Source organism: Microchirus variegatus (genome assembly GCF_963457635.1).
Source record: "Microchirus variegatus genome assembly, chromosome: 22".
NCBI lineage: Eukaryota > Metazoa > Chordata > Actinopteri > Pleuronectiformes > Soleidae > Microchirus > Microchirus variegatus.
This window is the reverse complement of record NC_139823.1, coordinates 9,814,908-9,826,921: the sequence shown is the minus strand read 5'-3', so window position 1 is coordinate 9,826,921 and position 12,014 is coordinate 9,814,908. Positions and strand designations below refer to the sequence as shown.

The 12,014-nt window shown below is 44.1% G+C and overlaps 1 protein-coding gene across 2 annotated transcripts; it reads left to right on the top strand.

The window, feature by feature from the left end:
- Window positions 1–4,283: 4,283 nt before the first annotated feature.
- On the top strand, window positions 4,284–10,377 carry znf148 (zinc finger protein 148; the record flags this gene model as incomplete). 2 transcript variants are annotated; one of them, XM_083908334.1, is made up of 7 exons in its annotated part: window positions 4,284–4,387; window positions 6,086–6,411; window positions 7,574–7,699; window positions 7,807–7,930; window positions 8,050–8,133; window positions 8,222–8,340; window positions 8,719–10,377. In XM_083908334.1, exons 2-7 carry the CDS (start codon window positions 6,109–6,111, stop codon window positions 10,375–10,377), a joined length of 2,415 nt encoding a protein of 804 aa, XP_083764460.1. In that variant the 5' UTR covers window positions 4,284–4,387; window positions 6,086–6,108. The 2 variants fall into 2 exon arrangements, with proteins under 2 accessions (XP_083764460.1, XP_083764459.1); XM_083908333.1 differs by having other exon boundaries at window positions 7,574–7,705.
- Between the last annotated feature and the right edge of the window lie 1,637 nt (window positions 10,378–12,014).

Sequence of the window (12,014 nt, the reverse complement as noted above, 5' to 3'; positions counted from 1 at the left end):
AACTTGGATTTATCTCTGACAACGTCTGCCCACACCCCACAGTACCACACTGAGTTTTTACTCTCTCCTGTTTAAGGGATAAATTAAAGGCAGTACTGTGATGCAGCACTGTCACCTCACAGCAGGGTGCGTCACCTGGGTCCTCTTTGATCGGTGGAAAATACGACGATGAATGGTTGTTTTTCACTATGCGATAGTTCTGTGAGAAGCTGGAAAACCTGCAGGGTGTTAAGTTACCATTTCCTGCCCAATCTTGGCACCAAGAAGCAAAACATTTTTCATGAAATAAAATTAAGTGATTTCACCATAACAGTGTCAGAGGTGCTAAATAATAAATAAGTCTACAGTTTCAAAGTAGAAGTAGAAGTCGTAGTAGAAGGCACACAGAAGCAGTCTCTAACCTGTCTCCCTAAGGCCTAGTGGCACCGTTCCTGTGCCAAATGTCACCTGCAACTGGATCCAGCCATCCCCTTTGACCCTTCAAGAAATTCATCCACTGCTTAATCCTCCACATGAGAATCCCAGATGACATAGAGGCTGAAGGTGGTGTACACCCTGGACAGATCGCTAATCCATCGCAGGGCCACATAGAGGCAAAGAATCATCCAATCTGACACCTATGATCAATTTAGAGTGTTTACCTAATCCCCAAATCTGCATGTCTTTGGACTGTGGTGGGAAACTGGAGAACCTGGAGAAAACCCATGCACACAGGGGGATAACATGCAAACTCCATGCAGAAAGGCCCATGCTGTAGAGGCAAGAGCGCCATTCACTCACACCTAGGGTAAAACGCACCTCGTTATGACTCACGGGCTAAAAGCAATCAATTGTTGTTCTGACAAACGCATTTCTCCCGAGTCAGAATTACTGTTCGATTCACTTTTTAGGTCACGCACACGGCATAAAGCGTTACTTCTGCCGTTTGCACAGTCGGTCCTCTGGAGTGTTGCAGCTCAAACGAAAACATTTCCCACAAACTCCAGTGAATTCCAACTATGGCTGTGTGTACACACACTGATCCACAGATAAAAACACACCTGTCTCACATGCTGAGCCTTCCCTGCTCCACTTCTTTTTTTTTTTTTTTACTCATCTCTTATTCTGGAGCATGTCAGTGTTAACTCCCCTCCCACACCCACACACACACACACACACACACACACACACACACACACACACACACACACACATACACACACTCTGCCTTTATTCTTTCTTTCCAAAGTGAAAAAGACACACAGTCGCAGCGTTTTACACCTTAGCAAACGCACAAACCAGCCGCAGTTGATAAAAACAGACAGACAGCAACAGTCAGACCAGAAGCTCTTATGTCACTTCCAACAGGCATTTAATGAGTGTGTGTGGGTGTGTGTGTGTGTGTCGAGAAGTGACAGAGGTCATCGCGTATTGACTCACGGCTGACAAGAATCATTTTGTAGTCAACGGGGGCATCTGCCATCCCACCAGACTCTCACTCCTTTTCTGTGCAGGAGAGCGAGCATATTATACGCAACAGTTTACAGGGCTCACAGATTTATAAGAACTGCAACACTGCGCCTGCAGCTTGGAGTAAGAAGGTTTAAAAATGTTAAAGCTTCATTTTGGATGAGTTGTGGGAGAGGCTTGAATGTTTAAAACCTCTCAGGTGTTTATGTGCTGAGGTGGTATGATGCCGCTAGTGATTCGTCACTATCCAAGTGCATTTTTTTAAAGGAATTAAGTCACAATTTCTCCCAGTCAAAATGGAATTCTCACGTACGTGGATAGCATAATTTCTTTTTTGCAAACATATGTAGAAAAAAAATGGTTTCAACTGTACTTTGAAAGTGATCAGAAAATGGGTTATGGCATGCACCCACCCCTCCTGCTCTGAAGAAATCCCCAAAAAGCAACATGTCCTTGGTGTGTCCTTCACATCCTCTACTTTAGGATTTGCGTTTAGCTAATTTTTCCTGCTCTGGTGATGCTGGAGATGATAAAACAAAAAAGAAAAGGTAATCACATCTCACATATTTAATACCTTTATGGGCCATGTGACAAAATGTAGGAAGTGTGGCTGCAATGATGAGAATTATTATGCTCCCTATGTGTGTGTGCGTGTGTGTGCGTGTATGTGCGCGTGCGTGTGCGCGTGCGTGTGCGTGTGCGTGTGTGTGTGTGTGTGTGTGTGTTATATCTTCCTAAACTCCAGTATTGGACAGCGCACGTTGCAATCACAAGCTCACAGAATGTCAAGGGGAATATAAATGCGCTATGCGTAAAACGCATTAACGTGCTATTCATGATAAGGAGTCCAAAACATGGCACAAGACAGATTAGGTAAAAACATATAAAAAAATAAATAAAAAAGACGCGCAAGAGCCAATGGAGATAATCCTGTTATCTCGTTGGATGTAAAATGCCAATATGGAGACATCAGAGACAGACAGAGATGAACTGAACATGAACTAATGCTGCAGATATACGGAGGGAGCGCAGTGTGAGGAGGAGGAGGAGGAAGATGGGGCTGCCGTGGGGTAAGAGTGGCAACCCCGGGTAAACACTCTTCTTCTTGACCTTAGGGGACACCCACGCCGTTTACCGCAGTGTGACCGGTGACCTCCCCCGCCGACTATGAATTGATAACGCGCGCACGTTGAACAACAGTTCAATACCCTCCTCCTGCTGACATTGTATAACCTTTAAGTATTTCCCCGTCAGTAGAACACCGGCTCTGTGTTGACTGATGATGATCTGTAGAGTTGAAGAGAATTAAATGTGGGGGAGCTCTGCTCATTTTATGGGATTGGGATGCTGGGGGTGCCAGCGGAGACGCACGCCGGTCATCGCCTTCTCTGACCAGAGCGCATTTGACATTACGCACAAAAGGAACACACACACGCACATGCACACACTTTAGAAACACCCACAGTAAACACAAGTAAAAGGGGGAGACACGTACACTTACGGGTTGACCCTGGACTCTGCGGGCTCCTCCGCACGCTCCATCGTAAAATCCCCCCCCCCCCGATGGTACCGTGTTACCGGAATCCTCAGATGCCGTGGTCGCAGTCCACGTCTCTGCAGATGTACCAGAGGATCACATAGAGGATGAGAAGTATGGCGAAGATGAAGAGCGCTACCAGGATGGCCTTTGTCACCGGAGAGATGATCGACTGCATGTCAGGAGCAGAGAGAGCCGGGCAGAGCGGCGTGCTTGCTCCGCGTCCGTCAGTCCTCTCAGTCTGCTGTCTCTCTCGCTCTCCTCTCCTCTGCTCCGCTCCGGTGGCAACTGTTGAGGACGGAGCCCGGGGCTTTGCCGTGCGCGAACTTACACATGTAGTGCCTGGCGCACGTGCACACGCGCTCCACGCCGCCAAATGTACACACACACACCGGCGATCCCTGGCGCGCAACGCGTGGGGGGCTTCCCTTGTTGCAGCGGCACGGGCGCGGGCGCGGGCTGACAGTCAGTCCACAGGTCCTCTCTGTGTGACCCTCTGTCGTACATCAGAGGGGACAACGGTGATAACGAGCACACGTTCGGTCAGAGGAGGCTGCGCCAAATGAACGCGGTGACATTCAGCAGGTGGACGATCGCGCTCAATGAATCCCGCAGAGACGAGTCAGTGGGAGAGAAGTCCTGAAATGCGCGCTGAGGTGCAGCTAACAGGTTGATCAGTATTCCTCGCGCTGCGTGTGTGTGTGTGTGTGTGTGTGTGTGTGTGTGTGTGTGTGTGTGTGCGTGTGTGTGGGGGTGTGTGTGTGTGTGTGTGTGTGTAGAGTGCTAAAATCACGACTTTCAAGAGAGACATAATCCATAAGATCATTAAACCAAACCCCACTGCGCCCTTTTACATTGTATTTAATTGTACAGTGTCATTAATTAAACTAATAGATTGCGGTGTCCATAAAATGTCAGAAATTGGTCAAAACAAATGTGTTTTCCCCCAATAATCCTCACAAATTAACTTGTTCTGTGTTCAAACCTGTTAAAAATCACATCCAAGAAACTATAATCAAAGAACATATAAATAAACAGGTCAAAAAGTCGTTTGATTTTGGTTTGGTTTGGTTTCTTGAATGTTTATCAATTAAATAGTTTATTATTACTCCAGTCATTGTCTAACAGTATGTACCAGTGTAATGTCAAGTATTATAAAAGATATTAGATGTAGAAGCTATTAAAAGTCATAGTTGAAAATGAGTTTGTTTTTGGAGATTAGAATCACCTTTGAGATGTAGTTCCACTCTCCACCACTAGATGGCGACAGATATAGGCTCGCATGCCTACGTGAAATCTGATGGTGTGTGTGTGTGTGTGTATGATTATTCCGCACACCATATTACACTGTAGTCTTGTATAACAATCATGACAGCCGATCGGTTCTAAGGCGGATTGAAGGTAAGGGGAGAAACACTGCAGCTGTATCGGTTGACATATCTCTCGTGTACCGCTGTCGCGAGTGTTATTGTTCGTATTAGCAGCGAGCCTGCTAGTTAGCTTTAACTTGCAGACAGGTACAGTGTGGCCTGGTAGAGCAGAGCAGAGTAGTGGCTCAGGAAGCTGGAGGCGCCAGCGCCGTAGCGGAACACCGCTGCTCACAAGTTTGGTGAAATGTGCAGACCAAAGTTTGAGTTTTGTGCCATGTGTGTCTTTGAATTCGACTGGAATGTCGTTGTTCGATGCTGCATATGAGGTGACTTGTCTTGTTGCTCGGAACATAGTGTGTCAGCTGAATATATTGCAGCGACAGACAGTCAATGTTTGCGGCAACCTGCTAGCAGTTTGCTAACTATCCATAAGCAGGCCGTAGATGTTTGTCAAATGCACGCGAGTAAATGTATGATTTCCGGTCCTGATTTTCAAGGTAAAGCGTTGAGTGACTGGGAAGTGGAGTTAAACGATGCAGAATCCACTTGGTTACAGTGACAGGTGAACATTATAGATGCGTATTATGTCTGCTTTTCGTAATGTCTCAAATCGTCTTGAATATTTTGCTTTTACTCGGCTTTTATTTTGAAGGGGCGCTTGCCTCGTTTCCTACGTCTTTGCAGCATTTTTGTTGTAAACGTGATGTTGGTTCACGTTAGCATCTTTGACAGGCGCGGCTAGCTAGCTGCCAGGCAATAGACTTATCCCGCTTAATGACACAGTGAGTGTGTTTTGGGACGTCGTGCTTGTTGGCTTAAACCGTGACAGATGCTCAACACTGCCATGCCGACTCGGGTCAGATTGTTGTAGCGACACGCACCTTACCCCCAAACGACACACAACTGCTAGGTTAGCCTGCGTTACCGTTTAAAGACCGAGCAACTGCTAGTTAACTAATGAGGTGTTGTTGTTGTTTATGTGTAACTCAGAGGAAGGGCTTTGTCAATGGCTTGTTTTGGTCTAAACATGTAAAGCGGGTTTACTTGCAACTCTTTTCACCTCGTAAATAGTCTGTTGTCGATAAAGACTGTTATTTAACGGTCTTAGCAAGAGAAAACTGATTTGTATATGTGTAAATGCGAGTGTGTGCGTGCGCGCGCGCTTATGTATACCTATAGCTATATATAGAGTTATAGATATCCAGATATAGGTATAAGTATATCAGCCACAACACCGAAACTGGTAATCGGTAACTAACTAATCGAGAAGTTGTAGCAGCTCTATACAGCAGTCAGCCACAACATGAATCGATTATTCAGTCATCGATTAGTAGTCAGCTTCTAAATTAATTAATAATTATGGAATAATTAGCCTGAGTATTTTATCAAATGGAACAAAAGAGATGTTCCCTGATTTTAGCTCCTGTAAAATAATAATGTAATTTGCTTTATGGACAAAACAGTTTTCAATTTTGAGGTTTACATTTTTCACCATATTCTGCTTTTATGGATTAAACGATTGATCAAGGATGTAATCGAGAGATCAGTTAATGTAAATTTTTAGTCGCAGCTCTACTGGGGTATATATAGGTTGCAGAAAAGAATAAAACTTGTCATCAGTCTTACTTTCATGTCATCTTATGAAAAACACACATTAAAATCTACATTCCATATGCATGATATGTAGCCTGCAAATTTCTCCTGAATAACCTCCCTCTCCCTTTGTCAGGCGCAAGAACAGCTCCATGTAAGATGAACAGTGAGGACAAGCTGGAGGGTATGCTGCTCAAGTGCAGCAGTGGAGGAATGGACGGAGGAGGGAGGGTCGGACTGGTCAGTGGAGGAGGACTGGTGGTGATGACCCTGGGTGAACGTTCGCTGGTGAACCACCCTTTCTTGGCTGAGGACGATGATGAGGACGACGACGACGATGAGGACGACGATGACGACTTGACTGGAAGCTCGCTGGTCACTCACGACCTGGTCCCTCCGGAGCAGCTGATGATGCAGGAGGAGACGAGAAAGAATGGAGGAGAAGAAGAAGGAGGAGGCGAGGTGGGAGTGCATTTCCCCCTTACACTCAACAATAAGTTGCCCTGCTTACTTCTTATGCCAGTGAGTTCATGCTGGCTAAGGAGTTGTCAGTGAAATTATCAAACTAGTTGCGGATACTGTAACAACAGCATGCAATGATAATTATTTTATGTCATTCCACACCCTCTCTGTTACAGGGAGCAAGCAAAATAGATGCAACAGATCAGTAAATCAGAGGCTTTTTTTTAACATCTCAGGTAATGACAAGCATATGACTGTAATACATCAAATAGAAAGCCTTTGTCACTCCGAGCCATCAAGGATAATATAGTGAGGGATCGCTGTTCCCAGGAGCCTGAGGAGGAAATCATCAGCTGTAATGTAAGAGAATGAAGAGAAAACATCCTGAAGTCATTTCAGTAGAGTATGTTTTTTTGTCTAAATGTGAACATTGAGGGTAACTTAGCCAACCCGCAGGATTAGAATTTATGTGTTTGCAACGACTCGAATATTGTATTTATGTTTTTTGTGGTTTTCAGTGGTACATAACGTGTACAACGGAATATTTTTTTTAAGTTAACTGCAACATCTAGCTGCCCCCTGGTAGTAGTAAAATGAATACAATCAGGTCAACTAGATAATAAAGTGGTTTTTTTTGTTTGTTTGTTTTGCTTTACCTACTTAGTGCTCTCTGAGCTAGTGTTATAAGAAAAGAAAATGCTGGCCCAGATGTTACTGAAAAAATGGATTTTCAAAATCCTGGATTGCAGGTTTCAAGTACTATTTGTAGTTTTTCCCACCACTAATTTTCTTTAGCAAATGTGTACTTGGAATACTGTTGTATCCAGCACATTATTTGCTGAAATCTGTATATAAAAGAAGTCTGACTCTCAGGCCAGCTGGCAGATGTATCCACTCAGCACGTCCTTGGTTTTTTAGGATCAGTGGGTTCCCTTCGGTCTGCTCTGCCTCCAGCAGGGAGTTATCTTTAGAAGATGCTTGAACCACATCAGTTGGCTTCTTAAACTGTGGAGTAATGGAGTAGTGAAGCAGCTGCTCAGCGGTGAAGTCCACTCACTTTGGTCGCGTATCCTCTGCCTGCCCTATTACACCTCCCTGACCTGGATAGACAAAGATGAGTGCCACATTGGTTGCTCATTCATGGTCCTACTTTTTTTTACAGGTTAACATCAAGCAGGAGCTGAAGCTGTCTGAGCCGGCGTTCCTCACGACGAAGGACAAAAAAGCAGCCAAGGACCTGATGGTGTGTCCAAAAAAGAAGAAAAGGAAACAGCGATCACCGGCAAAGGTGCAAGTGAGAGAATTTCTTAAAGGAAATAAATGTTTGTTCCCCATGACTGTCACATGTCCACAGAGACATACTTTCTAACTGTCTTTGTGTTGTTCCCATGGTAGATTCTCAGCATTGATGATGACGGATCATTGGGCATACAGAACCCCAAGTGTCACGTCTGTGTTCATTGTAATGCTGCGTTCAGAACCAACTATCACCTGCAGAGGCATGTCTTCATTCACACTGGTAGGAATTCTGGATGTCACTATGTTTTTAGTCATCATTAATACTTAATAAATTAAAAAAATAATAAAAAAATGTATGCACTCGTGTGTGTGTCTATTAATGTGTTATTTTAACTTTAGGTGAGAAGCCGTTTCAGTGCAGCCAGTGTGACATGCGCTTTATTCAGAAATATCTTCTCCAGAGACATGAGAAGATCCATACTGGTGAGTGAAGAATGTTGATTTATATTCACTAGGATTTTATTCATCCTTTCAGACTCGACAGACAGACCATTTCTTTTTATCTTTTTAGGTGAAAAGCCTTTTCGCTGTGATGAGTGCGGAATGAGATTCATCCAGAAATATCACATGGAGAGACACAAGAGAACTCACAGCGGAGAGAAACCATACCAATGTGACTACTGTCACCAGGTATGACACTTTTGTTTGATCATAAATTATTGCATCTGGAAGTGTCGCAACAGTTTAATATGGCTGATGTTTTTGGGTGCTGAAAATTTGAATTTAAGATTATATTTCTTGAAAAGACAAACTTGAAGTCCAGTAGCTACTGACTTGATGTGTTTTCAATAATTATGAAACTGGATTAACGAGAAGCTTCACAAACATTGCGAAAATAAATATGACTTATTCTAAGAACCAGAAATACATTTAGATGTAAATTAGCCAGGTTCAGTAGAATTCTGTAGAGAGGATTTGTCTTGATTTATTTGTCTGTATTGCTTCATATCCCCTTTATGTCTTTTTGCTACATCGATAACATAAACATGCTGTCTCCTCCACCTACAGTATTTCTCCCGAACAGACCGGGTTTTAAAGCACAGGAGGATGTGTCACGAGAACAGAGAGCGGAAGACCAACAGGGCTGCTGCCAAAGTCGGACCCTTGCGTGAAGTGGATTCTTTAGGCCTCTCCGCTTCTCCCAGAGAGTGTTCACTGCCCAAGAAAAAGCGGCAGAAGTGTGCAGACAAGAGTTCAGGCTCTTCCGCCGCTGTCCAGACAGAAGGGCATGCTGTCACTGTCGTTGTTGCAGAAGCGGAGGAGGAGGAGCAGCAGCAGCAGAGACAGAATAAAATTGAAGGTCTACCGCTCTTTGCTGTGTCCTCCAAAGTCAAACATGAGTACGTGATCACCGACTACTCTGTGGCTCTGCCTGAAGAAACGGCTTGTCATCACCAAGAAGAAGCAGAAGAAGTGTCATCAGAGGAGGCGACTCCTCCCAAGCTGGTCTTGAAAAAGGTCCCCAAGAGGAGTCTGAAACAGACCAGTGAACAAACTCCTCCCAGTCTGTCGACGTTGTCTTCCTTTGAGGATAACGGCAAGGTCACACAGTACACCTTTGAGATTGTTGACAAGCAAAGCCTGCTAGAAGTAGAAAGCAACACTGAACTCGAGTCAGTGGAAACCCTTCAAGGAGGACCAGCAAAGCCGGCAGCCAGCAGCACTAACTACGATGATGCCATGCAGTTCCTCAAGAAGAAACGTTATCTTCAGGCTGCAATGGCCCACAACAGTCGGGATTATGGCCTGAACACAAGCAGCATCTCCTCTCAGCCGGCTGTTTCGCAGACTGTTGTGTCGGCGGTCATTGATGAAACAGTCCCGGTCACCATCCTGGAGCCCCAACCACTCAGCACAGAGATTAAAACAACCCATGACAAGAACGTGCTACCGGATGAGGTTCTTCAGACGCTGTTGGAACATTACTCCAACAAAGCTAACGGGCAGTCGGACATTTCCTTTAGTGTGGCAGACACAGAGGTGACATCGAGCATATCCATCAATTCCTCTGACGTTTCAGACAGCAGTCCCGTGGAGAGCCTTGGGTCCTCCAGTGCCTCCGCTCCACCAGCGTCTGAGAAAGTCAGCCTCTTGCATGAATACTCCAAGTTTCTCCAGCAAGCGCTGGAGAGGACCAGCCAGAATGACAGCTACCTGACCAGTCAGAGCCTTAGCTTGGTCTCTGAAAACCCCACATTAGCTGGACAGCCCCTGTTCTCCACAGAGAAACAGTTTCCTTCTCCCAGCAGGTTCAAATCAGGGATGAGCTCTCCGCTAAGGTCCACTTTAGAGAAACCTCATTTCGGATTACTGGTTGGGGACTCCCAGCACTCCTTCTCATTTTCAGGCGACGAGACCACCTCTCCCCCCGCTGTGTCCCCAGCCGAGGAGGACTTCCTGGAGCAGGACTCGTCGCCCTCCAAAAAGACAGAATCTTCACCAGGAATACTGCAGACTTTTCAGATAAGCTCCTTCGATCAGAACTTCAAATCGAATTTCCAGACTACAAGATCTGGAACCTCGTCACAGTTTACTGTAACCAACGGACAAGTCAGTCTTCGAGGACACAGCACAGACTTCACAGAGTTCCCCTTAGTCAGAGTCACTGAGACCAGGTCTCAACTGAACTCGTCCCCTGACGTGACATCGGGTGAAACCTTTGGCTGAAGGGAATGAGGCGAGGGTGGGCGGGGCAAAATTAATTTCTGCTAATAATTTCAGCTGCACTTTATCTCACGTCTTCTGTTTTGCCAAAACATGTCCCATTGTAAATGTGTGCTCTTTTTCACAGTAGTTTGTTAGAAAAAAAAAAATCATGATCTGTTTTTTTGTGTTTTTTTTTTTTTTTAAGTTCAGCCTTACAGAATGGTAAAAAAGTAAAAACTGATAAATAATCACAAGAATTCCCCCCTGAAAGAAAACAAAGTAATGTACTTGCGTCTGGACGGATTTCTTGCTCCAGAATGTACGTGAAGCGATTAGATGGCCAAAGTGTCAAATATGGAAATATTTACCTGTGACACTGACTTTATTTTGAAAAACAAAAAAATGTGTGAATCAGTTTGCCTTGCTCAAAAGATGATCAAATGGATGCTGCTTAATGCAATATTTCCACGTATTTAATCATGGGCCCTATTACTTAGAACTATGCCTTTTTTTTCTTCTTTTTTTTTGCCTCTTCTGTGGCGAACTTTCCTCGCTGATATATCTGGATAAATTCAAGCTTCCTCTCGGAAAACATTCTATCCCAGCATGTTAACCCCCGTAACTCTACTGTATGTGAGAAATGAATATCACATAAAAAGGGGGTGTTTTTCACACAATAATGTGTCAGGACAGGCTCAGAAAAGCTTTAAATGATGTCTGCAATTTAGTTTTTTTTTTTACCATGCACAGATTGGACCTCATTAGATTTCTGTGGTGGCCCAAAAAAAAAAAAAAAAAAGATTATCATTCAAAATGATCCTAACTGAATGTCTGATTATTTTATACAAATATGACACCAGTGCAGTGTCATCTGTGCAATAAAAGATTGGGCTCTGTTAGCTTTTAAACGTTGTTCCCCCCCCCCCCCCCCGCTAAAATGTGGGTATCAAAAAGCTGCAAACATAAAATGACTGCAGGATAATTCTTCTTTTCTTTTTGATAGTAGTAGTAGTAGTAGTAGTAGTACTAGTAGTGAAATCACTTAACAAGATTGTGCTTCATATTTGCACAACATGCACATTCTTCACTACACGGAATGTAGTACTTTGTCTCACATCGGATGAGCTGCACAATTCCTTCGACTTAAAAGGCAAAAGTGAGATTTCGGACACTGACCACTTGGCCAGAGAAAGCCCTCGTGTCTGATTTGACGCTCTTTGCTTAAGACCCTTGAAGCTGCAGCTGACGTTCCGTTCATCGCAGAGCGAGACAACCGGCGCGTGATGAGAATCCTTTTTCTACCCACTGAAGGTCAAAATTGAGGCTTTTGTTTTAGGAAATCTGCATTTGGGTTTTTCCAGTTTCATTCGTTTTACATTTGTGCCTTTTATTCTTTTCCCCCCAAAATCGTATTCCTTTTTAGATTCACTTTCTCTTTTTACACAGCCGATGCTCTAAGGTTACTTATACAACTTGCACAATTACGACATACATAAGCTATATCGACTCTGTGATTAGTTGAGATCCGGGGAGCGTCGTTCAATTTTTTTGCCCATCATGTTTGATTAGTGTAGAATTGAAGGAATAATTCCGAGCTGTTATCTGTGGTTTGGGAGGGAAATATTTAAGTGGATGTTTTTTGATATTTCTAGTTATTT